The 25,947-nt window shown below is 46.0% G+C and overlaps 4 protein-coding genes across 9 annotated transcripts; 1 reads left to right on the top strand and 3 right to left on the bottom strand.

Moving 5' to 3' along the window:
- Positions 1-1,124: 1,124 nt before the first annotated feature.
- Positions 1,125-10,008, bottom strand: tpcn3 (two pore segment channel 3). Its single transcript, XM_053415829.1, has 19 exons — positions 9,624-10,008; positions 9,088-9,170; positions 8,437-8,551; positions 8,192-8,320; positions 7,112-7,228; positions 6,649-6,767; positions 6,233-6,334; positions 5,693-5,819; positions 5,367-5,574; positions 5,153-5,297; positions 4,878-5,063; positions 4,417-4,481; positions 4,237-4,324; positions 3,862-3,931; positions 3,561-3,777; positions 3,383-3,473; positions 3,012-3,125; positions 2,143-2,258; positions 1,125-1,377 (listed from the first exon to the last, which is right to left on the bottom strand). The coding sequence occupies exons 1-19, from the start codon at positions 9,717-9,719 to the stop codon at positions 1,250-1,252; spliced, it is 2,316 nt and encodes a 771-aa protein (XP_053271804.1). The 5' UTR covers positions 9,720-10,008; the 3' UTR covers positions 1,125-1,249.
- Positions 10,009-11,874: 1,866 nt separating this feature from the next.
- On the bottom strand, positions 11,875-15,436 carry pgap4 (post-GPI attachment to proteins GalNAc transferase 4). Of its 2 annotated transcripts, none has more exons than XM_053416038.1 (2): positions 15,266-15,436; positions 11,875-14,564 (listed from the first exon to the last, which is right to left on the bottom strand). In XM_053416038.1, exon 2 carries the CDS (start codon positions 14,366-14,368, stop codon positions 13,169-13,171), a length of 1,200 nt encoding a protein of 399 aa, XP_053272013.1. In that variant the 5' UTR covers positions 14,369-14,564; positions 15,266-15,436; the 3' UTR covers positions 11,875-13,168. The 2 variants fall into 2 exon arrangements, with proteins under 2 accessions (XP_053272013.1, XP_053272021.1); XM_053416046.1 differs by lacking the exon at positions 15,266-15,436 and adding an exon at positions 14,655-14,850.
- Positions 15,437-17,080: 1,644 nt separating this feature from the next.
- On the top strand, positions 17,081-20,248 carry LOC128430244 (myelin and lymphocyte protein-like). Its single transcript, XM_053416268.1, is given in 5 exon segments — positions 17,081-17,347; positions 18,775-18,942; positions 19,069-19,194; positions 19,450-19,462; positions 19,465-20,248. Coding segments are annotated over 5 exon segments (456 nt in total). The 5' UTR covers positions 17,081-17,257; the 3' UTR covers positions 19,524-20,248.
- A 1,481-nt stretch (positions 20,249-21,729) lies between these two features.
- Positions 21,730-25,371, bottom strand: LOC128430193 (galectin-related protein). 5 transcript variants are annotated; one of them, XM_053416210.1, is made up of 7 exons: positions 25,101-25,371; positions 24,705-24,800; positions 24,308-24,362; positions 23,342-23,425; positions 23,081-23,169; positions 22,637-22,820; positions 21,730-22,233 (listed from the first exon to the last, which is right to left on the bottom strand). In XM_053416210.1, exons 3-7 carry the CDS (start codon positions 24,344-24,346, stop codon positions 22,090-22,092), a joined length of 540 nt encoding a protein of 179 aa, XP_053272185.1. In that variant the 5' UTR covers positions 24,347-24,362; positions 24,705-24,800; positions 25,101-25,371; the 3' UTR covers positions 21,730-22,089. The 5 variants fall into 5 exon arrangements, with proteins under 5 accessions (XP_053272185.1, XP_053272170.1, XP_053272178.1 ...); XM_053416195.1 differs by having other exon boundaries at positions 24,648-25,371; XM_053416203.1 differs by lacking the exon at positions 24,705-24,800 and having other exon boundaries at positions 24,308-24,390; positions 25,101-25,369.
- Positions 25,372-25,947: the final 576 nt, after the last annotated feature.

The following is a 25,947-nucleotide window of genomic DNA, read 5'->3' on the forward strand; positions in this document are numbered from 1 at the left end:
GTTGCAGCTCACGTGTCGTCACACTGATGATGTGTCTCAATTTGTGTGTTTTTTCTATATTCGTGTGGGGCTACAGCCTGTTTCTATTCCTGCTTGATTTGTTTAATGAATGTGATTTTACATGTGGGTGTAATGTCTTTTTATTCTGAAAGGACTGACTGGAGGTTGTGTGTTATCTCTACCTTGACAGTGACTCCATCATTTCGTGTGTTCAGTGTCAGGTCCCACCCACAGAGCTGCACCTGAACGTCTCATCCTGCTCCTCTGTTCTCCTCATGTTCTCCTCTGTTCTCCTCATGTCCTCCTCATGTTCTCCTCCTTCTCCTTCTGTTGATGTTCTATTGTTGTCACTAACAGCTGCAGCCGCTGGAGCTTTTATTTTCTTAACACAAGAAATCCGCTGGATTGTGTTTTTCTGATCAGACACACACACACACACACACACAAACACACACACAGCCACAAACACACACACACAAACAGACGAACACAGACACGCACACCTCGCTCTACGATCAGCTGATTCTCTTTGTCTCTTTGTTTGTGAAGCAGCTCTTGTTTGTTTGTTTGTTTTTACCTGAATGTTGTTTCCGTCCGAGCGACAGAGAAGGTTCCTCCCTGTTCTCCATCTTTACAGCATCAGCACCACACACACGCACACACACACGCACACATCACACACTTGATGTCTCCATGTTACAGCTGCAGCTCCACACCACCCCCTGCTGACACGGAGGTTGTTTTGCTCACATATATATATAATATAAAACATTTCTCAATGTTTGTCACATTAACCCCAAAGTTCTGACTTCTTGCTTTTTTTATTTGTTCATGAATGAAAATTAATATAATTTAAGATGAACATGTTTTATTATTTTACAGCTGGAACCAGGATGTGTTTTATCTTCCTCTCTCTCATTCACTTGTTTCTATGATGGTTCTCTGCAGTAAGAGAACTTTGAAACAGAAACATCTTTAAAGCGTGAATCTTTTTTTTTATATATATATATTTAAAACACGTTTTAAGTACAGTTTACTCTGAAGCTTCTGTTTTACGAAAACATGTATTTTTATGTTTGTGAATTTAGTGAACAGGGACACGAACATAGAACAACGAAAGAAACTTTAAGTGTAAATAGTCTTTATGTGAAAAATACAGATTTAATTTGTGTCCCTACAGAGAGCGACAGGACAGAAATATAAAAATATACAGATCCCTTCATGTTTGTTTGTTTACATGTTTACATGTTTACACGGAGCTGAACGACGGGTTCGTAAAGTTCCCGTCGTCCTGAGCGTCGTCGTTCTCAGCGAAGTCGTCCGGGTCGAGATCGGCTTCGAACATCCGCTGCAGCAGAGCGTCCACCGTCCGGTACCCTGACACACGGACAGACACACATCCACTGAGCTGAAGAACCCTGACTTCACTTGTGTTGGAACCAATAAATGAAATTTAAATGAATGGATGAGCAGTAGGTGGCGCTAATTCTCCACTAAGGTGTCATCATACCAAAGAAGACGTGACAAGCATAGATATAGATATAAAGGCTAGATGTCGTTTCCGGCCACATGGCGGCCATCTTGCATCAGACGGTTCGCTCGCCCATAACATTGTGTTGGTAGTGGTACATGTACTTTTTAAATAAAATAAAATAAATCTTGATGTATATTTGTAAAGGGAAATCTTGTACCTCTTTAAGATTTTTTTGAAAATAACATAATTATTCATAAGTATGTAGTGACACTACATACTTATGAATAATAACTACATCTCTGACGTTTATAAAAAACCAAACCGTTTAAAAATCAGTTGAAAATTTAACAAGTTATGTTTATTTAAAAAGTACATGTACCACTACATCACAATGTTATGGGTGAGCGAGCCGCCTGACGCAAGATGGCCGCCATGTGCGGACGCTCGACTCCATTGGCCGAGACATCTAGCCTTTATATATATATCTATGGTGATGATAACTGGTAAATTAATCGTACACCGATTTCTTTTTCTTGACACTTTTCAAAACAAAAGCCTCTATTAGTTCCAAACATGCTCTTATTGTCTAAATGGGCGTGGTCTTTTCTCCACGGTGACCTGCCCCCCCCCCCCCCCCCCCCGCCCCCCCCCCGCTCAGTGCTTCTTACTTTTTGAAGCGATTTTAAACATCAGGGTCGGTTTGTTGGAGGCTGCTGATTGGCCGGTTCCCAGGTCGTTGTCGATGGTTTCCATGGCGTTCACCAGGTTTTCCTGCAGCTTCTCCCTGAGCAACACAACATCACAGAGACGCACAACATCACAGAGACGCACAACAACACAGAGACGCACAACAACACAGTTCATCGTCTGACACAAAGCTGAACTCTCAAAGCTTTCACCTTCCAGACGACACGCAGGGCACGAGACACCTGGATGTTACCTGAACTGAACTGATTCTAAATATTCAGTTTCATCTTTCAATTATTAATAATTCCACATTTCTAACTGTTCCCGACAACACAAACCTGAGTCACAAGATGATAAACGTTCTTCTAACCTTCGTGTGAATTATTAGATCATTTAACTTATAAAAAATTATTGCAGTAAATAAGGTTAAAAACAAACAAAGGATTAAATCAGGGTTGTTGCTTAGATTTGTTTGAGTGAAACGTCGTGTTCTAATCGTCTGAAACACTCTAACCCTAACCCTAACCTTAACCCTAACTCTAGACCTAACCGTAACTCTAACCCTAACTCTAGACCTAACCGTAACTCTAACTCTAACCCTAACTCTAACTCTAGACCTAACCCTAACTCTAACTCTAACCCTAACTCTAACTCTAGACCTAACCCTAACTCTAATTCTAACCCTAACTCTAAGTCTAACCCTAAGTCTAGACCTAACCCTAACTCTAAGTCTAACCCTACAGCCAGTCACTGTGTTCCAGTAAGCGTCTAGACGTGTGACCAGTGGAACGCTCCTTCAGACCCATCAGTGTTTACAGTGATGGGTCCACTGGTTGTGATGGTCACGTACTGCTCCACAGCCAGCTCCAGCTCCGAGATCTTCTTCTCCAGAGACGTGTGCAGGTCGCTCTTCTCCAACGAGTATTCTACGAAGAACGCCTCGAGGACAAAGGCCACGAAGATGCTGAAAGAAGAACAGACGTGGGACGAGATGATTGACATCGGGTCACATGCTCGTCTGTTCACTGCTGCTACAAAGGCAGAGGCAGCAGCGCCCTCTGCAGGTGGTTTAAACATGGATCTGTTACTTTCAAATTAAAAAATACATTTACTTTGAGCCCATATAAGTGTTTAGTTTGTTAAATTGTCTGAATGATCTAGAAGCTCCTGTCTGCTGAGGACCCGCTGGGATCGAGGGGATCATGACCTCACTCCTCTTACTTGATGATGACGATGACGACCAGGATGTGGAAGAGGACGAAGAAGATCCGGGCCGACGCGTGGGTGACGATGGCGAAGCCGCTGCTCAGCAGTGGAGTCGCGTTAAGGAATCACACAGTTCAGAGAAACAACAACAGAGGTTTTCATTGTGTGTGTGTGTGTCTGTGTGTCAGGATATCGTGCCACTGGTTGACCACAGTCAGCTCCACCAGCAGGATGAAGGAGGACACCACGTTGTTGAAGTTGTTCTTGCAGTAGTTGAGGTGAGCGAAGGCCGTTCCTCTCAGTCGAGGGTTTCCACAGAAGAGCTTCTCCGGGTCGTCCGGATCCTCGGAGAACTTCACTTTGTCTTTGAACAGCTCCATCCCCACCATGGCGAAGACGTAGTACACCACCTGTGGAGCAGGACCAGCACTCACTGAGCCGCTCAGCACCATCATCAGGTCACAGTACGTTGGATTGAGCTGCTGGTGACTTACGAGGATGAGTTGTCCGAACGTGAGGATGGCCGGTCCGATCCGGATCATGGTGTTGATGATCGTACGGAACCTGGAACAGAGACGGAGATCAAACAACCACAGCTTGTTGAGCTGAACACAGGAAATGGGTTCGATTACTTCATCTGCTGACGGCGCTTCTGGGTTCAAACTGGGAGGAAACCATCAATATGCAAAGGGGCGTGGCCTAAATCAAACACCTCATCCTCCACTGAATCTTTCTTCTACACCTGATTCGCTGAAATAGATTTTAGACATTTTAGTTGTGTAATATTGTCGTTAGCAGCAATTACACAAACATGGAGAAATCAAGCCAGATGAATAAAAGCAGGAAACTGAGTCTGTCAGAGATCAAACCTTTGGATGCTGTCCACCACCCGGATCAGCCTGAGGACCCGCAGGACGAAGACGATGTCCAGGATCTGACGGCTGGTGTAACCTCCAGCTACAACAGGACGGGGGGGGGGGGGGGGGAGACGTGTCACGCGTCAGCAGAGTGGAAACCAGTTCAGTGTTCAGGTTACAAACAGAACTCACATGACTTCATGGCCGAGTTGATGACCGTGGCGATGAGAGCCGAAACCACGATGATGGTGTCGAACCTGGAGAAGGTTCAGAAAAAGGACTTTGTGAAGTTAATGTGATGTTTGAGCTGCTGCACTGGGCAGAACGAGCCTGTGAGTGGTGAGTGTACAACCAGTAGCCTCCCAGTACACACTCTCACCCTGGTTTCACACTGGAACCTGATTGGACAATGACTATCCAGACTCAGAGCAGACTCCCAAAACTCATCCTGAGTAAATCACTGGGAGGAGTTAGATGACTCGGCACGTTTGTCCATCTGGACCATCGACTCCGCTGTTCAGGGCCCGGGGGGGGGGGGGGGGGGGGGTAAAGCCAACAGAACCACCTGGCCTCTGACTGGCTTTGTGATTGGACTGTCATTGTCCAATCACGTGACATAGCGCGACATGAGGTTAAGAACATCGGGTCCTCACCAGTTCCAGAAGTTGTGCCTGGAGAAGAAGGCTCTGGGCTCGAACACGTAGAGCTTCAGGAGGATCTCCAGCAGGTACAGAGCCAGAAAGACCCACTCGGAGTTGGCGATCATCGGATTGTCCTCGTCCAGCCCGATGAAGACGGCGTTCACCAGGATGATGAGGTCGAACAGGATCACAAAGGCCCTGGAACACACACACACAGTCTGTATCGTCCTCCATGTTGTTTCTGAGGTCACGTGTGGTCAACATGTGACTGCTAACCCCCCCCTCACCTGTGCTGGACCAATCGGCAGAGTAGGCGGCTGGGCCCTGATAGGTAGAGGGTGGGGCACAACCGGTAAAGTGGGTGTGGTCTGGACTTGAGGGTGATGACCTCGATGTTCAGGAGGTCGGCCAGCTGGACGAAGGCCACCTTACCTGTCAATCAACCACAGAGTGAGTGGGAGGATTAAAGCAGGACTCAGACTGCCGGTTTGTGGGACCCACCGATGAACCCCTGGTTCTTGTTGTCGGAGACGCTCCACAGCAGCTCTCTGTGGGCGTTGCTCATATCGGGCCGGACCAGTCGTACCACCTGGTTCCAGTTGGCCTGGGTCACCCCCGGTTCAAGCCCCTCCCCCCTCGGCTCCTGCAGGACGCCGAACGCTCGCACCATCTTGTGCCGTTTGGCCCTGACCAGCTGCCGCATCTCCTCCTAGTGGACCAGGACATGTTAGAGTCCTGAGGTCTTCTCAGATCTTTTGATGGATTCTACTGGATCATGAGAACAATGTGTTTTGTGTCTTTCAGTGGGAATCAAACCACGTTAGCACCTTCAGGTGTTTTTTGTAGTTGTTGTAGACGACGGCCAAGAAGACGGACATGAAGATGTAGGTGTTGATGAGGATGTACACGATGAAGAAGATGGCGAAGACGAAGCTGGAGTTGTACGCCGGCATCCTGCCAACGAGGAGCAGAGAATGAAATGAGCAGGAAGGATCAGGAAACGTGGCTTTGAGCTCACACAGGACGAAATATGATCATAAACACAAAGATCATAATCTGGAATTCTGCGTTAGACGTTCATGCAACTGAGAGGAAACAGGGTTTAGAGTTTGTGGGTTTGGTTCTCGTCCCATCTGCTAACATGGAGGAGTATTATGACCTACACTGCCCCCGCCACCAGGGGGCAAACACAATGTTTTAGCTTCACTGTTGGGAGCTGTCACGTCCTTCATCTTTATCTACAGTAATTGGAGGTGAAGGAAACGTACGATGAAGGTGAGGAACACTGAGTGTAAACAGAATCCTTCACCAGGTCTCAGATCAGTTCAGTGACACAGCGTCAGGTCTGTGGACTCAGGAGCTCTTACATGATGTCAGGGCTGTTGGCCGTGGTGACCAGGACGTACAGGTCGAACACGATCTCCAGGTAGTTGGTGAAGTACGGAGATCCGTCGATGGTCTTCAGACCTCTGGAGAGAAAACACAGATTATCATTCTGTATCTGTTTTTATCACAATAACAATGTTCACCATGTTTTAATGGATAAAATGTTTTATATTCAGAACTTTCAGAATGTGAACAGGAAGTCACAAGTTCTTGTGTCTGATGAATCTTCATCAGTTTGATTCCAACGATGCAGAAAAGTTGATGAGTTGGCAGATATGAAACTGAGACACATTTCATATCTGAGTCTTTACAATAAGGTGAAGAAACCTTCTCTCCTACACGACAGATTAAAGTTTGATGGTTTAATGAATGAAACAGTGAAATGTTGATGACTCACCGTTTACCCAGAAGCTTCAGAGCCATGAGGGAGAAGATGAGGACGCTGAACATGAAGAGCAGGAAGACGTAGAAGATCTGAGGCAGAGCGTTCCTGATGCTCCTGAATGCCCTGCGGAGCTGGCACATGAACAAACACACAACAACACACACACACACACACACACACACACACACACACACACACACACACACACACACACACACACACACACACACACACACACACACACACACACACACACACACACACACACACACACACACACACCAACTGAGCTTACGTGTGACAGGATGCATCGTGTGATCTATACAAAATAAACCTTCTCTTAAATGAACAACCTCAGAGCATGAACATCGTAAAACTTCATTCCTGTGACAACATGAATTATTATCGTCCGTATTGTACGAGGAGAAGTGAGACACAGCCCACGACTGCAGGTTTGAGGCGGGGGGGCGGTTACCTGCCGTCCCTCTGTGACGTTGACCAATAGGAGCGGGCGCAGGACTCTGGACCAGCGGAGGGCGGAGCAGTCGGCAGCTCTCAGCGCTCCGTAGATGATCATATCCACGAGAGTCAGCTGGAGTCAAACCAAGAAACAAAACAGAATCCATTCAGTTCATCTTCTGTGGACTGACCAGCAGGGGGCGACTCCTCTGGTAGATTCTATAGAAGTCAATGAGAAAGTGACTTCTCACTTTATAAGTTTCTGTCTCAGTCTCTAGTTTCAAGTCTTCTTCAAACAGCTGAAGTTCATTTAGTGATTTATGATCATTTAGAGTCAAACAGACCATAAAGCACCAGATGTGTTTGGGGGGGGGCCTTTGAAGAACAGATAAAATGAGTTATCCCCCAAAGCATCAACACTGACATAATGAAAACTAAACCTGAAATGTTCCTGAAGCCAGTGAATGAGATGAAACACGTGACTCCATGAACCCTGACGTGGCCGAGGCCTCGAGTCACTGAGGCTCAGGAAACAGTTCCTGCTCCGGAGTCGCTGACGAGGCGACTTCACGCTGAAAGGTTGTTTCACAACAACAAGCAGAAAGTGATGTCAGCACATCCTGACTGCCACAGGAACTCTGCTCAGCAACTTCAGCTTTCACTCAAAATAAACCAGGAAATAGCCTCGTCCCTGAGTCCACACATGGCAAACTCCCAGTGATCTGTGCTCTGTCTCTATGGGACCAGTCTGTCCAGTCCAATCCACCCACAGCTCGGCTCTGGCCCGTGAGAAGAGAACACGGATCCTCACAGCTCCAGCACATTTCCTGCAGTTTGTAATTTTACCCATTAACGGTAAATTCTTTATGAAACAAGTCACAGAATAATAGAGTCACAGCCAGGTGAACAGAGGAACTACATTTCCCATAATTCACCTCTCCCGCATCAGTCACATGTCTTAAAAACATAACTCGACTTTAAAAAGGATGCGTGAACCTTCTCAAGGGTCCTGGTCCTGGTGCTGGTCCTGGTTCTGGGGTTTTGAGCAGATGTGTTTTTATCATTGCAGTACAGTGAGCGGCCACTAGGCTGTTACCATGAGGACGACAATGATGCAGATGTTTTTGGCGTCTTTCCAGAACTTGTCCCGGGGGATGACCTTGGCGTAGTGAGCCAGTCGAGCGGTGAAGACCAGCAAGCAGAGCAGCTCCACCAACATGGTGGCCTGAAAACAATAAGCACACCTGGTTTGATGAAAGGACACGAAGGTTCTGTCCTCTGAAGCTCTCTGACGTTTGACACTCATCACATCTCCATCATGACACCAGGCGGCCATCTTACCCAGGAAGGCACAGGGAGGACGGCCGGCTCCTCGAAGACGGCCAGAGACAGATCCAGCAGGATGAAGAAGTAGAGCAGAACCTTCAGAAACCAGTGGTTATAGAGAAGATAGAGTCTGAAGACACACACACACACACACACACACACACACACACACACACAACGAAGGATTACAACACTATTAGCAAATAACCTGTACACACGCTCGACCAATCCTGAGCCAGTCTCATCTGTCAATCATCAGGTCTCAGCCCGTTCATACATCATCAGACTGATTCAAACCAAACTGATCAGAAACTGGAACAAACATCAGAGAGAGAAGAACCAGCTGAAACCACAGAGACATCTTCTGTTTGGTTCAGGTCTCATCTGCTAACATGGAGGAGGAGGAGGAGGAGGAGGAGGAGCTATACTGGAGCCAGCCTCCAGGGGGAGCCGGAGACTCGCTTCACTTTCTGTCATCTCGTCCATCTTTATTTATCTCTGGTAACTTGGGAGTTTCATCTTAAGTGTGACTCAGCACATGAGATCAGCTGATGATCTTAAACAGACTGATCTCAACCGACCAGCAGGAGGCCTCTTCAGTCTGGAGGCCTCCTGCTGGTCTGTGAGGAGCCTCCAGGTTCTGGATGAAGACATGAGACGTCTCACTTCACAGCCCGAGGAGACGTGTCCACGCAGATGTTCCTGTTGTACTGAGCGTCCGACACGTAGACTGAGGCCAGGTCCAGGTCCTGAAACACACACACACACACACACACACACACACACACACACACACACATTTACAGCATGAAGATGATGTGATCGTATGATGGCTGAAGATACATGAACCAGTTCACACCTGGTGGAGTTCATTCAGATCAACAACAAAGTTTCACAATAAACTTCAAACACTGATGACATGGAAAGAGAGAGTGTGAGTGTGAGTGTGTGTGTGTGTGTGTGTGTGAGAGAGCGAGAGAGAGTGTGTGTGTGTGTGTGTGTGTGTGAGAGAGAGAGAGAGAGAGAGAGAGAGAGAGAGATGGTGAGTTTCCTGTTAAATCGTTTTATGAGAGAAAACGGGACAAGAGTCCATCAGTTTACAGATGTCATGTGAAACCTCTCTCTCTCTCTCTCTCTCTCTCTCTCTCTCTCTCTCTCTCTCTCTCTCTCTCTCTCTCTCTCTCTCTCTCTCTCTCTCTCACCTCTGTGCTTTTCTCCGGGTTCCCTCTGTTCTTTATTTCTTCTTCTCCTCCTTCAGACTCAGGAATCTTTTCGCTTTTCTCTTCCTCCGACATCATGAAGAAAAAAGTTCCAACAAAACCTCCTGAGAAGAAGTTTCCGACCGGTTCTGCACAGTGTGTGTGTGTGTGTGTGTGTGTGTGTGTGTGTGTGCGTGAGAGAGTGTGTGTGTGCGTGTGTGAGAGTGTGTCAATGTGTGTAAATGTGTGTTAATGTTTGCTAATGTGTGTTAATGTGTGTGTGAGCTGCAGGTTTGAAGAAGTCCGAACAGATCGACCATCTCCTCTCTGCTCCGTGATGCCTTCACTGACCACAGGACATCACACTACTCCATGGTGCCTTCACTGACCACAGGACATCACACTGCTCCATGGTGCCTTCACTGACATCAGGACATTACACTGCTCCATGATGCCTCCACTGATCACAGGATATAAACATTTCTAATATACAGTTTCTACAACACAGGACACTTTTTTGATTGATGAAAAGACCTTCTGACAACCCAGTGATTTATTGTGTTTTAAATATACAGAAAACAGTGAAAGAGTCATAGTCAGGACAATATCTGAATTCAATATTTCATTTTTATCATTCCTCATAGACTAATTCATTTCAGTAAAGTCAAAACAAGGCTTTTATTTTGAAATTTCAAATTGAAACATGACAAGAGCACCAGTCTTTGGTCAGCTGATCGATTGTTCAGATTCAGAATTCATGTTTGTCATAGAATCCAGCATGAGATAAGTTATCAACAGCAGTGAATGAACAAACAGCAGAAACAGTTACACAACTTTAAATAAATCTAAATATTGATGTAACACAGAATGAGATAAAATGGTAGAAAAAAACAAAATAAAACCACAAACAAACTCAAACCAAACCGAGTTTAATGTTGTAAACTTAAAATAAGGTGAAGGCGAAACTGAGGTGAAAATCTAACTGATGAGAAACAAACACACACTTATATATTAGATATTTTAATTTGTGTCTACACACTATAACTGTTCATTATGTATATTTTTATTTCCTCATTTTAAAAACACCGATCAACCACAACGTTAAAACCACTGTAGTGAAAAAATAACTTGTTAAAAGAGGCGCTGGTGACGTGTGAGTCAGATCTGAGCGACTCTGACATGAGGCAAAGTCGCTCGGGTGTATAAATCTGTATAAATCTGTATATAAATCTGCATGTATCTGTAAATAAACAAAATCAATGAGTGTGTAGAAAGACATAAATACAGATGGACGACTCATCTCCACTTCCTGTCGGAGGTCCGATCTGTTCAGGCGGCATAAGGGAACCTTCTGAACCTCAGGCAGGTTTAACTTTGTGGATGATCAATGTATGTTGAACTCTGTACACTGTTTTAACTAAAGTGTTTTAATAAAGTCAGAAATAATCCCGATTCATTTTAAGAAGATATTTGTGTTTATTTTGATGGGCTGGTAAACGTTGACTGATCACGAGCAGCTCTTCAACAAAGAGGATGCTCCATCAGCAACAGTCAAATCTTTAAGGTGCTCCGTTAAAATATATGTGATATAAATCTTATTTATTCAATCATAACTATAAATGAACCCGCTACCATTTTTCAAAGCAAACAAAGAGTTCAAATGTTTCGATCACATGAGGCGTTAGAGTTTCAGATCGATGTCTCCTGGGGTTTGACCACAGACACGAAGCCGGACAAAAGGCTCTGACTTCTCTAAAGAGAGAAAGAGACTTTCAGGAATATTACAGTGTCATAGTGGCAGTGTGAGAAACTGCCATAGGCCTGGTGGTTTTACTTTGGCGGCGACTTCCTGTTGTTCGTACAGCAATTCATGAAATGTCATTACTTAACAGGAGTGCAAATTAAATACACATTGTGAGTAATTTCTATCAGGGCTGAGTCATGCATAATATTATAATAATCAGAGATGCACCGATCAATTAAGATGTTTTTTATCTGTTGTGTGAATTCTGCTCTGTTAAATGGTGAAACGCTGCAGACCCTTAGAATGTCCACTTGGTGGTGCTCTAACCTTATGAGAGGTTCATTCATAAATGTGTGAGTTTGATGAAAATAGCAACAAACAAAACCGTAAAAAAAAAAAAATCTGCCAAATTGTTTCTGTAAACATTTTTATCGGCCAAGAATTTCACAATCAGTGTTTTTCTGATTATAATGTCCAGCGTCAGGAGCATGGAAGGCACATGGAGCGTGGTGAGCAGGAAGCTGAGTCCGGGCAACTGTCGGACATTTTATTAATCTGTTCGATCTCCGTCTAGTTCAGAGTTAGATTTGACCGGCGACAACTTCATTTCTGTGTCAGACAGAGAAGAAGAAGTATTTAATCTAGCTTAGAAAAACAAACAAAGGCTGTCACCTTTATTCTAAACTCGAAGATTCATTTGACGTGAGGGAAAAAGTTGATATTGACCTGTTGTGTTGTTTTGCTAGAAAAATGAAGGACGCTCGTAAGCAAAGCCGTCCTGAGCAGGAATCACAAAACCAAAGCATCAAAGAGTGTTTAAATGTTAAATATGTTCCACATGTAAAAAGGGCAGAGACACAAACACAGGTTGGGCTGCTCGACAAATGTTGTAACATCAGGCGTGACATTTCCAAATGGAGGAAGATGACAGCTGAACCCCTGCGCCTGCGTTCCATCTCAAACCTCAAAGACAGGACTGTAAAATACAAAAGGCCACAATCAGAAACCCATGTTCCTGGTCTGGATTCAGCGTCCAATAAAGTGAACTGGTTCTCAACCACACTACAACTTCCTGTTTCCTAAACTAGCCTGTAACTAAAATCTGTAACTTTTGAAAGTGGATGATGAATCGTTAAGGCAGCATCGGAGGGGTTTTAAAATAGATTCATAAGGAAATCAAGGCTCATGTTCAAATCAGCTACACATGTATTTTTACGGGTCTGAAACCAAACTGCACTTAGACGGCCCGTCGACTGAATCTGTCACAAGAACAAATTGTAAACGAATCACTTCCGATGAATAGAAATCAGGAAAGTCCCCAGAAGCCGATTAAAGAAGTTCTCCATGATGATGATGTGATGTCAGCAGATGTTGAACCTCTTCATCACCTCATCAGACACAGTTTGCAGATTGTCTCACTCATGATGTTGAATCTTATAAATATATATGTTCTCTATCTTTTAGTTGTGACACCATCCTCTGCTACAGTCTCCTCTTGTTGTGTAATAAACTCTGATGAAAGAAGTTTCTACCGAATGGACTTTGTGTTTCTAACAACATTTGAAAAGGCACATCATGTGGTCGGTGTGAGACTGAACACTGTGACACCGACCCGCTCTCTGAAGACGTTACTGAGACACAAACATCAGAACTTAGTCCAATTTCTTCCTGATGACTTGGCGACTTTTCCCCTGAAAATCCCCCAAATCTTCTACTTACAATGTGGGAGGGGTCCACAAGGGGGCGTGGCAGGAAGGAGGAGTAGAACCCAGCAGGAATCTGATCAACCCCCCTCCTGGTTCTGTCAGAGGAGTTTGGGCCTGGATGGGTTGGGCCTGACCGAGGAGAAGGCCCCGATGTGGGTGACGAGGTTGGGCTCCACGCTGTGAGCCGTCTCCCCCGGGATGGTCCTCGCCATCTGGTACAGAACCATGTCCTTGGCGTTCCCCTTCACGCAGAACGAGCCGTCCAGATACTCGGCCACCCTGAGCGAGGCGTTCCCGGGGAACAGCATGGCGGGGGTGCAGCACTCGGTGGCCGGGGACACGGCGTAGAGCTGAGGGGAGAGTCTCCGCAGCTCCAGGACGTAGTGCCGCCCCAGGAGCTCCGCAGCCGCCATGAAGTAGAGGGTGAAGAAGAGGAGGTGGCCCAGCGACAGGGTGAAGGAGAAGGAGAAGGGGTTCCAGTAAGCGAGGCTGAGGAGGAGGGCTGTGGCTCCCACCAGGCCGAGCCCCACCCACTCCAGGATGCGGTAGGGCTCCGGGTTCCAGTAGCGCTGCAGCCTCTCCGGGTGATAGAGCTTGATGTAGAGCGTCTGGAGGGAGAAGCGACGAGACAGAAGGTCCCTCACAACCGAGAAGAAATCCTCCCTGGGCAGCGCGTCGTCCTCCAGGACCAACATGTTCCGGGGCCTCAGCAGCTCCCAGCCCTTCCGGACGCAGAAGACGTAATCCCTCTTCTCCCTCTCGAAGGTGTTGACGGGCTCCCGGGCCGCCTGCTGCTCCTCAGGCGAGCGCCGCACCACCCGGAGGTGGTTCTCCAGCAGCTTGGCGTCCTGGTTCTCCTGGGGACCGCTCTCCACGTCACAGACCAGCAGCTCGGCACACCCCCGCTCCCCACAGCCCCCCACCAGGCCGCTCAGCTGCTGCATCACCTGGAGCAGGTAGTGGAAGTCCCGCCCCTCCGTCCGCCTGACGCTCACCACAGTGACCAGCAGCTCGGGGTGCTGGGCGGGGCTGTGGAACCTGGGAGACCCCCCCCCCGCCGGGCTGGAGGCGCTCTGCCAGAAGCTCAGCGCATCCTGACCCCGGGTGAGACTGTCCTGCAGGACCTCCTCACTCATGGAGTCCAGGTACACGGACTTCATGAAGAAGTAGGAGTAGAGCAGCTGGTGGCAGCAGAGCGGCAGGACGATGCAGAAGGTGAGGACGGACAGGACCAGGGCCTGAGGGACCGGGCTGGACCATCGAGAGCAGAGACTGAAGAGCGCTCTCCATCGAGGCATCGAGCTGAGGAGAGGGACTGAGAGGAGGAGGAGGAGGAGGAGGAGGAGGAGTTGTTATTGTCCCAGCATGCACTCTGCTTCAACCCACGGGACCGATCCCTTCAGTGGAACCTGGAGAACCTGCTGGAGCGACTAACTGGAAAGTGAGCAGGGTGTTGGCAGGAGCACGTCTCAGATCGGTCCTGCTGGTGTGTGTCTGTAGAGAGACCAGAGCAGATTGTTGTTGTGTCAGTTGTGTGAACACAACGCACATCTTCAAACACGTGATCACATGACTAGACACAACCTGTGAGTGTCGTCTGTCCTCTGGACGAGAGGAAGACGAGGACGAAGCTTCTACAGCTGCTGCTTGTTGTGTAGAAGTCTGTGTTGACTTTGTGTGTGATGTTGACACGTGAAACATGTGTGTGTCGTGTTCAGTGTCTCTCTCTCTCTCTCTCTCTCTATGTCTCTCTCTCTCTATGTCTCTCTCTCTGTCTCTCTCTTACTCTCTCTCTCTCTCTATGTCTCTCTCTCTCTCTACCTCTCTGTCTCTCTCGCTCTCTCTCTGTCTGTCTCTCTCTCTCTGTCTGTCTCTACCTCTCTGTCTCTCTCGCTCTCTCTCTCTCTCTCTCTCTCTCTCTCTCTCTGTCTCTCTCTCTCTCTCTCTTTTGTCTAAACAACATAAACACAAACATCTGGATTGTTTTTGTCCACTCACTCTTCTTTTAATCTGACAGATTGCGTCACTTCCGGTCTCATGTATCCACACGCTCAATGATCAGTGTAACACCGAGTTAGCTCCCGGCTAAAATAGGTTAGCCGGGAGCTAATTGACATGCTAACAGACAATGTGGACAAACAGTGAAGAAGAAGAAGAAGAAGGAGAAGAAGAAGACGAAGAGGAGGAGGACTCACCGCCGCCATGTTCAAACACCCCTGTGCCTCTCAGCTACCGTAACATCTGTCTAGACCCGCACTATCAGCTACCGTAACATCTGTCTAGACCCGCACTATCAGCTACCGTAACATCTGTCTAGACCCGCACTATCAGGTACCGTAACATCTGTCTAGACCCGCACTATCAGCTACCGTAACATCTGTCTAGACCCGCACTATCAGGTACCGTAACATCTGTCTAAACCCGCAGGATCAGCTACCGTAACATCTGTATAAACCTGCAGTGTCATTTACCATAACATCTGTATACATATATTTTTCACTTTCTAAAACATTGTGTGATAGAACGTTAATTCAGTGATCGTGTTTAAAAGACTGAAGCTGAAGGTCGGCAGTTCGATCCCCAGTCTTCCCCATCTGCGTGCCGAGGTGTCCTTGGGCAAGATGCTGAACCTCGAATTGCCTCTCATAGAAAAACAAAGTGCTGCTAATAGATGCTCTGTGTGAATGTAAAACTGTAAAGAGCTTTGAGTCATCGAGACTAGAAAAGAGCTATAAATACAAAACCTTTTACATATCAATGATTTAAGCGACTGTTGAGCTCCTCTGAGTGATGCTCTAGTTGCTTTAATTTCCATTAGTATATTTTTAACTTGTCTCTTTCCAGCTGCTTCTGTTGTATAAAACCTGCTCTAACAATAAAGTTCATTATCTCTGGATCTCTGTGACTCTGAACTGACCCGGTCTCTATCACACGTCTCATCCATGATCTGAACACACGCCTGTCGTCAGGGTGACGTCAACCAACACAAACACTCCTTCAGATGTTTGATCAGGAATGTGAGATGTGAAATAACTGTGTGTTCATAATCAACTCTTCTTTCATTGTTATTGTATTTTATAGGACTGCAGCTGCGGTTATGAATAAATTCACTGACTAGAAAACGGATTGTACAATATGAACGATAGATATTTACAGTATAAACAGTTTGACCATTGACAGTTCAAGTGTCCCAGCTGTGGTCCACCTGAGGCTCCGTTTGGGTTCCTCTCCTCCTCAGGAGTAGGTTTCCCCGGCCGAGGGATCCGGTGACCGCGGCAGGAAACCAGATCCAGCCGCTGATTGTCTGAGGTGTTTGTCCGACAGCTCGGTACCAAACGAGAAGCTGGCTGTTTCCATGGCTCTGTTGTTGACACTGTGTGAGGTGTGAAGGGCTGCAGGGTCACACGCTGATTCACATGTATGAATATACACTGAAACAATAGGAAGGAATATTTGAATTAAACCCAGTGCAGGACTCTGTATGATCATAATAAACGTGGCTGCTCTGACAGAGGAGTCACATGTTGAGGTAAAACCGTTTGACACACGAGGAGAGAAGTGGTTCATGTGTCATGTTGTGATAGAGTCGTGTTAGAGAAGGTCTTTCTCCAGAAACAGGTTCAGAGGAGGAACATCTTCACTGGTTGACCTCTAACTAGTTGAGAAGGTTCAGAATTAAACTCATTGAACTCGACCTTTAACCGAAGGAGCTGCACAACTGCAACAACAGAAGTTGCACACGTAGATTCAACACGTGAACTTTTTGTGTGTCACGATGTGGACGATGCCGATCGGGCGTCAGGCGGCTCCTCGGTGATGTTCAGGAGATTGTGATGATAATAATATGAAGAGTAAGAAGAAGAAGAAGAAGATTCAGATCTACAAGAAAACAGAAACAATATAACTAAGAGTTCAGACTTTGTTCTAGTCCCAGTTCCCTTTCCAGCTGTCGTCATGTTGATGGAAGCAGAGGTGACGTCATGTTGATGGATGAGTCACGCGGGTCTTGATAAGTGTCCCTCCCTGATCCTCCATCACTGAAGCTGCAGCAGATCCGGAGCGGGTTCGGCCTCGTGTCTCCCTCCCTCCGCGCGGCCGATGGGGGATTCCGGTTTTTCCAGTCGGTTCCTTCAGGTTTGACGCGCAGCAGCTGAGAGACCCGCGTCAGTCCGAGCAGCAGCAGCATCATGGCCTCCAGCTCCACCACCATGGGGAACCTGCCCCGCGGGATCGGGATCTGCACCACCATCCCCGACATCCTCTACCTGCCGGAGCTGGTAAGAAGCAGCAGCTGGTCCCCGGGAGATCTGTGTGCGCGCTCTTACGCAGCTTTTACGCAGCTTTTACGCACAGTGCGGACACTTTTACGCACGGAGTAAATTCGGTGAATCCTTTTTTTAACGATTCAGCATCAAACAAACCAAAGAGCAGATGAATCTCAATGAGCGACTGAAGGGAAACTGAGATGTTTCGTTCTGTGCAGACTGACGGTCTTTTCTGTTTGAACTTATTAAACAAAACATCTTCATGTTGACAAGTTATTAAGTTTTAGTTTGACTTTTATTGAATTAAAACAAGCCAGACAACAACAATGGATTTTAAATACTTTTCTAAAACCAAGAAGGAGTGAGTATGTTTTTATTTTACAAAGAACGATTCATTCTCTGAGTTTCTCTTCTTGGTTCAACCAAAACCTTTTTCAGATAAATTAAAGAGATGAAGGACCTGTGGTTATTTTCAGTTCTGGTAGATGTGCAGGATTTCTGCTGCTTATTAAATTATGACTGAACCATCTGCTGCTGTAGATTCACAGTTCATGTAAATCTGCTCAATCCAAACTTCATCTTTACTGTCAAAATATTTCCACTTAACTCATAATCCGAAACTGTGAACGTCATAATCTCAACCATGACATGGATTTTCTGTGTTTGGATTAAAAGCATCAATAGGCATCTCTTTAAGATTTTATATTGTTTGTTATGTTTGTTTAAACCAATTTCATTACAAATTTTTAAAAATGCACAATCCCCTTCATGAAATAAGGAATTCCTCGAACGACGCAAGAGATCAGAATGAAGCCGAGAGCTGATATGAAATGAACGTCATGAAACGTAGGCATGTGTGAAGAAGGAGGAATCTACACACACACAAACACACACACACACACACAGGTGTGTGGCAGCAGGTGGAGGAGGGTGGAGCTGCATGAATAATGTAGACTGTCAATCATCAGAGGTGTAGGGTGAATGGAGCCAGGAACACCAGAGCTGGAGACACGACAAAATAATGGAGACACCAGGACTGGAAATGAGTGAAGTGATCAGACGGATCAGATCTGAGAGGAAAGGTTTCTGTCTTCAGAGGAAGAACCAAGTTCATCGGTTGTGACTCCTGAAGCTTCAGGTTGAGTCAGAGAACCAGACTGAAGAACCGGATCGGACTCTTTCCTGCAGGTTTCCCTGAACCAGGTTCATTCAGGGTTGAGTCGGATCAACAGAGAAAGAATCTGCTGCTGATGATCGACTTCTCTTCTGAAGCAGAATCCCTGAAACATGAGGATCTAAACTGGTTCTTCTCACTAAACCAGATGTGAAACCAAACGACTGACGAGACAATAATAATCAGATGATTCACAGATGAAAACATTCGCTGCAGAAAGTCTGATTAATATCTGTTGTATGTCCTTGTGTCACCTCGTCTGCAGATCTTCGGCGGCCTGGTGTGGATCCTGGTGGCCTGCACGCTGGTGGTGCCGGCCAACCCTCAGGGCTGGGTCATGTTCGTCTCCGTCTTCTGCTTCATCATGACCTTCACCTGGATGCTGGTGTTCGCCTGCGGGGGGCATCACAACAGAGGCAGCTGGGCCGCAGCAGTAAGACAAGTCCACACACTGATCCTGGATCAGATCAGTAACTCACGTCCAGTGGTGGAAAGTAACCGAGCACTCTGTGTGATGACTCCATCCCTTGTTCTCTCTCTCTCTCTCTTCTTCTGTCAGGACTTTGTGTATCACGGAGTCGCCGCCTTCTTCTACCTCAGCGCCTCGGTGGCTTTGGCCAAAGTGACTCTGGAGAAGAAGGCGGAGTCAAACCTCCAGAACTATCGGCTGGACATCTCTGCTGTGGTGAGTCCAGTTTAACGTGATGATCGAAACCAGTGAAACCAAGATCAGGCTGAGACTCTAGAACCTGAAGGTCTGAGGTCGACTCCCACAAGAACCTGCTGAGCCGTCATTGTTCCGCTCATGGCATCAATACAGATGTTTCCAGTGCAGATGTTGTGTCTCTCTGAATGTGTTGTTTGTCTCTTCTTAGTTTTGCGTCTCTCGATCTTCACAAGAAACAAACACTCCAACGTTCTTCTTCTTGTGTCTCTTCAGGTTTTCTCCTACGTGGGACTTTGCTCTACTTCATCCACACCGTCCTGTCGGCCATCCGCTGGAAAACCTTCTAGACGTGTCCTCCCTGCAGAGCAGAGCCAGAACTCCTCAGAGTCTGACTGGTGGTGAAGGCTTGAGGTTTCCACTCTGCACTGGTGGACCAGTTTGAGTCACAGACACTTCAGCTCCTCCCACAACAGACAGACTGCGTTTCTACTGACGCTGTGAATACTGACGTGGACAAGACGATAATCCAGCTCATTTAAAGTGGATCAAAACACCTGGAGAAGTACTCAGCATCTTTACTGTAAAGTAAGTACAAGAAGTACAAATACTGCAAAGTTAATAGTCTAACTTTAATTTGATCCACATTAAAACAACTTTACAATTTAACAATTTAACAATTTAACAACTTAACATCTTAACCTATTAGATAAACGTGTCACAGACATGTGGATCTGTGTCTGAGGGTTTTTATTATTTTGCCCACTGATACTTTAAATCTTCGTTTGTTCTTTTTATTTGAATTAAAAAGTTCCTGATGTGACGGTTTTTATATTTTTATAAACTTTGTCAAACTGATTCTAAAAAGCTCTGATGTGGAAACAGAACGTGAACCAGGATGTAAGTCGTGATTTTTAATTTGTCACAGTTCATAACCGACAGGTTCGTTTTTGTAAATGTTTGAAAGTATTGAATAAATTGTAAAATGAACAAGTTTGTTTTAACATTTTAAATATATTTTGAATAATTTTATTAAAAAATCTACACAAACAAATAAAATGCATTTTGACTGTTAGCATGGATGGATGTTATTTCTGATACGAAGTTAGCGTGATAATCAACTCTGAGCTAGCTTAGCTAACTTAGCTCTAAAATCTAATAGTAAACAGCTTTTAATGCTAATGATAAACCTCGGTCTTAACAACAGCTCTCACTTAGCTACTTGAGCTAACTTAGCTTGTAGCTACTTGAGCTAACTTAGCGTGTAGCTAATGTGTTGCTAAACCTTGGCCCAGATCACCTGCTCCGAATAAACTACTAAATACAAACCGTCTTTGTTAAATGTCGACCCTCGTTATTTATTCAGAGCGTCACCACGTCATGTGATGGACAGCGTGGGGGGGGGGGGGGGGGGGGTTGTTGACGGCTGGTGAATCTTTGATGAGCAGTGACACCAAGTGCAGCAGATAGGTCAGAGGTCACACACACACACTGAGGAGAACTAAACTCTGGACGGGGGGGGGGGGGGGGGGGCGGGGTCAGCAGGTCCGTCAATTATTAACTGAGTGACACGGTTCCATCGCTCAGCAGCCGGAGACAGAACGAGTCCAGAGTCAGGAGAGCGACACAGAACAAGAGTAAACAGAACCAATGCTAACGTTGGCTAAAGCTGAGAGAGGATCTACAGCAACTGGCTTGTGATTGGTCGATCGCGTGAGTCGACTCAGCAGCTCCACCCCCCTCGTACTGCACAGACTCGAGACAACGTCACCACCAGAGGGCAGCGTCTGGATCCGAGATATTCTGTCTTCCATTTCTGGAGACGTGTGGTCCATCTTTATTTACAGTCCTGTGAGAAACAACAACTGACATGTGACCGTGAAGATCCACGGACTCATCTGTAGTAACTAGAAGTGGGATCGGGTTCCGTCCCCGACACGTTGTTGTGTTTACAGAGTTTTACACTTTATGAAACGGAGCCGGACGATGGGATCGAACATTTAATGATGTTGTTAAAATCTGATTCAACTGAATATGACTCTGGAACTGTAAACAGCAGAGAACCTGAAACCAGCTGTACTGGAGTATGACAGGGAGTAAATACAGGACACACACACACACACACACACACACACACACACACACACACACACACACACACACACACACACACACACACACACACAGGCTGGTCAATGAACTGTGGCTCTGATGCATAATGGATGAGCGGAGGCAGCAGGTGATAATATTGGAGCATCTCCATGAAACTGAAGAAGCTCGGTGAAGCTGCAGCGTCTGAGCAACAACGACTCACACCAAACAACAATCACACACAACAGACGCACAACAGACGACTCTATCTCAGATACTGTCTGTTGGTCCTGTTCAAGCAGTGAAGTGATGTTTCAGAAACAATCTTCCAGCATCTTGTTTCCTCGGCTCACCTCCACCACTGAGCTCGTGTTTTCACCTGCTGCCCCCCTGTGGTCAAACCGCTGCACCACAGGAACATGAGCAGCTGCTCGTCGACTCTGACGTAACGACAGGCTGCAGCTGTTGATTTTTGTATAATTTTATTTTAAAATATATATATAAATATACATTAATCACATTAAAGAATTTGTCCAGTGGATAATCTGGAGCTCAAAATCTAAACGGATTCAAATACTTAACAAGAAAAATATTTAATCATCACATAAAACTTACAAATTTTTGTAGTTTGTAATTTAAACAAAAGTAAATCATCATATTTCATAGGTCCTTTTGTTTTCTGTGTCTAAATCTCAGTTTGAAAGGAAACTAAACCTTCAGGTAAATGTAATAAAGTAAATAAACTCAGTCACTTTCAGAAGCTCTGCTCCGTGTGAACCATCACATGACGCGTCCTGGTCGATCGTGTTCGACAGCGACGCCCCCTCACGCCAGTTTGGTGACGCTGACGTGACCTTTGACCCACAGCGTGTCGACCTCGCCGAGCGCCGGGAGTCGGTGGTGAAAGTCAAACAGCTTCTGTCCGTCCACGAAGACACGGAACCGGCTCCGCTCGCTCCGGATCTCCATCTGCAGCAGAGACCAGAAACATCAGGGATCTGATTCCACTGTGTGAGGAAGAACTGTACACAAAGATGGACGACACGTCTCCACTCCAACACTGCCCCCTTGTGGTGATGACGGACATTCAGAGTCAGAATACGTGCAGTAGCTGTATCGAGGTCCCGCCCACTCACCCGCTCGGGTCAGTCTCAGCTGTCAATCATGTTTTTATATCATTAAATAACTAAATGAAACCAAACTGATCAGAAACATCGATGAAATGACAGAAACCATCTTTGACAAACATTTAGGACCTATGCTGCAGCCGGCCACCAGGGGGCGGCGAGACTCTTTGGCTTCACTTTAGTGGAGCCGTCATGTCGTCCATCTTTACTGACTGTGTTCTGTGGTGCGGTTCTGGTGCTCGGACCTTGAACGGCTGCTCCCGGATGAAGGGGAAGAAGGGAACCGATGTGTCCACGTCTCCCCAGGACCCGGACACACACGCCCGCCGCAGCACTTGTCGGTCTGGGAATCGAACGCAGAGCTCCAGGGCCACATCGGGCGGAGGCTCCCCGGACGTCCCGCGGCCACATGTCAGGGCCACGTAGAACCTGAGGGGGGGCGAGGACACAGGATGATGTGGATCATGAGTTAGAACTGTTTTGAGATCACACACAGGAAGCTGCTGGTCATTTTCTTTCAGACACTTTTCTTTTAACTCTTGATCAAGTCATTAAAATGATGCTGACGCAGCACTTCCTGTTTGCAGTGAGCGTGTGAACACAGAAAACTTTCACTGCATCACTGTGAAACTGAAAAGAGAAATAAAAAGCTGATTATTCTCAGGCAGTTCATGAAGTCGTGTGTTTACCTGTCAGGGCGGGAGTCGACCACGCCCACCACCACCAGCTTCTTCCCCGGCTCCATCCCACCAGAGATGTGACCTCTGAAGGGAACCACCTGCCCACACACACAGTTCAACTGGGATCCAGGCTTCTGGTTCATCAGTATTTATTTTATTAAATGAAAAATGTCGCCGTGAATAACCAACAGGTTTATTTCCTCATGGTTTCTGGATGTGGTGAACTTGTCGGTGGAGATATTAACTCTTAATGGTCTGTGTTTTTCTTACCAGACGTCTGTGATCCTCGGGATCAGCTGATTGGACGCTGGCTTTGCTCCCCTCAGCCACACTCCGCTGTGGAACCCCCCATCTCTGAACAAACAACACAATCAAGAGTGGCTATTTTCTCACATTTTGTTATTTCATTATTTTCTGTTTGTGAAAGAAAACATTAAGATCCGGAAATTCTAACAATCAACATTTAATTCTGTGTTTTTAATCCAGTTTCCACCAAACTAATACATTTTTACTTTATTAAATTAATTAAAGTCACAATTAGTTTCTACAACTTTGATGTTATTTATCATTCAGAGTAAACAAATTACAAATACATTAAAAAAAAACTCCTTTTGTGAAACAATATTAAAATAAAGTTTTTGTGTTACAGTGAAAACAAGATGGTGACGTCACCGGTCACATGGTTCAGACCGTGTGACCCTCACGTGCTGTCTCTCTGAGCTCAGATGTCCCTTCAAAATAAAGGCAGCAGATTCAAAGCATCGCTCTGTAGAACGAGGCTGTGATTTACTTATTGAAGATTTAACAGAACAGTCCCATAAAAAGTTTTAAAACAGATAAAAGTTATAAAGAGTCATTCCTGTTCTTTCCAAACACAATGTCCGGATGTAGCTCGGTACAGAATATAAACTACAGAATAATTGAGTAAACATGTGGAAGAAATGATTAAATTCAGAAAAGAATTTTTGACAGAAAAACTAAAAAACTTGGTGACTAATAACCATCACACTGAATTATAGATATGTTAAATACTGAAGCTTTAATTTTGTTAGTCCCGACAGGAAGTAGCAGTTTCCTGTTCCGTCCACCTTGTTGTTGACAAACAGGTTCAACACGTCACACAAGTCAAAGTAAAGTTTCCGATTTAACATGAAACTAAAATCAAACAAGTGGAGCTGAGAGATACAGTGTGTGTGTGTCCGTGTGTGTGTGTGTGTGTGTGTGTGTGTGTCTCACCCTCCTAGTCGCTCCTGTCACTCTGTGTGTTTCCGTCATGTTGATCTGCAGAAAACTGAGGAAAGAGCAGCGTGAAGCTCAACCTGCCTCCACACACACACACACACACACACCCGCACACAAACACACTCACACACACACACACACACACACACACACACTGATAACACACGTACACACACAGAACAGAGCTCTCATTGTTCAACTCTAACTTGAGACCAAACCACAGAAACTAAATCCTCCTCAGGTTCAAACCCTTTTCATTTCATCTCTTATTTTCAGTGTGAACAGTTGATCCAGATCTGAACCGGATGGTAAAGACTTCCTGTGTGGACTGAACCTGCTGCGTCACTTCCTGCACGCTGAATAAAGATGGACGACCTGACGGCTCCATCACCTTCTTGGTACTTGCTTCAGGACAGGTCACCAACTCCATCTCCTCCATGTTGGCAGATGGGACGTGGACCAATCGTTTGCTTCATAATTCAATGTTCTGTTAACAAACTGAGCTCATGAGTTTTAAAGCTTCAGGAGCTTTCAACGTGGACGAGGACAGAAGTTAAACTCAGTTACGACTTCGAATGAGAAGCTGTCACAACAAACTGTCAAAGTTTTATCTCAGTTCTAGAAGATCAACTCAAACAGGAAGGAACAGGAAGTCTGGAACTGGTTCAGGATCCGGTGGGTTCGGTTCTGAGTTTAACTGACGAGAAGAACAACTGACCTCTTTCAGTCTGTTGCTTTCATGTGAGTCGGTAGAGAAAACGGTAAAACATGAAATGATCTGTCTCACCGGGTCTGCAGCTGGAGAACGAAGCTTCACTGCTCCTCATGTTCAACTCTCCTTCTCCACGAGGAGGAGGAGGAGGAAGGGAGGAAGCAGGAGGGAGGAGGTGAGGTCAGAGGAAAGGTCGCAGCAGGAAGCCGGGAGAGTTACTTCCTGCTGCGCAGCACCGACACATCATCACAGTCATTACTCCGCCCGTCAGTCAACGGGATCAAAGGACCTTCACCTCTGAGTGTTCTCATATGCTAATCAGCAGGATTATTCCCAACTGGACAGATTCCCATTACACTCACTGGTTTGAATGGTCAGAGACGAACTCGTTATATCTCAGTGTGGATCGAATAATTATTTTTCACTTTCTCTGTGAGGTTTAAACTTTCACAGATTTCTTAGAAGACACATATTCAGAGATATTCCCGAGTGTGTTGAATTCAAAGTGTCGGTGGAGATCTGAGCTCTGATTGGACACAGACTCATTCTTATGGAAACGGATTGAATATTAAACTGAAAATAAAGATGGACGACGTGAGAGGGAAGCCACATGATCTGGATCGCCTCCTGGTGGCTGGCTGCAGTACATCTCATTAACCCTGCCTCCTCCAGGTTAGCAGATGGGACACGGACCAGTTCAGGTTGTTCTTCTCCCACTGGTTTGTTCAAGTGTTTCTGATCAGTTCAGTTTGAATCAGTGATTTGATTGACAGCTGAGACCGCCTCATGATTGGCTGGGAGCATGTATGGGCGGGACCTCGACACCAAGGCTCCACTTCACGATCACGATGTTTACGTTTCTCTTCCGTCTTTATTTACGATGAATTAAACGATTGTTTGACACCGAGAATCTGCAGCAGAA

Source organism: Pleuronectes platessa, chromosome 3, assembly GCF_947347685.1.
Source record: "Pleuronectes platessa chromosome 3, fPlePla1.1, whole genome shotgun sequence".
Classification (NCBI taxonomy): domain Eukaryota; kingdom Metazoa; phylum Chordata; class Actinopteri; order Pleuronectiformes; family Pleuronectidae; genus Pleuronectes; species Pleuronectes platessa.

Coding starts and splice junctions, on each gene's coding strand:
- tpcn3 (XM_053415829.1), bottom strand. CDS start 9,719: ATGATGTCGGAGGAAGAGAAAAGCGAAAAGATTCCTGAGTCTGAAGGA. Junction 7,229..8,191: donor GCATCATTGTCGTCCTCATG/GTAACAGCCTAG, acceptor GTTTGACTCCAG/CTGACTCTCGTGGATATGAT. Junction 3,474..3,560: donor TGTGGTCAACCAGTGGCACG/ATATCCTGACAC, acceptor ACGCGACTCCAC/TGCTGAGCAGCGGCTTCGCC.
- pgap4 (XM_053416038.1), bottom strand. CDS start 14,368: ATGCCTCGATGGAGAGCGCTCTTCAGTCTCTGCTCTCGATGGTCCAGC.
- LOC128430193 (XM_053416210.1), bottom strand. CDS start 24,346: ATGACGGAAACACACAGAGTGACAGGAGCGACTAGGAGG. Junction 23,426..24,307: donor TGACAGGAGCGACTAGGAGG/GTGAGACACACA, acceptor TTGTTTGTTCAG/AGATGGGGGGTTCCACAGCG. Junction 22,821..23,080: donor GTCGACTCCCGCCCTGACAG/GTAAACACACGA, acceptor GCCCCCCCTCAG/GTTCTACGTGGCCCTGACAT.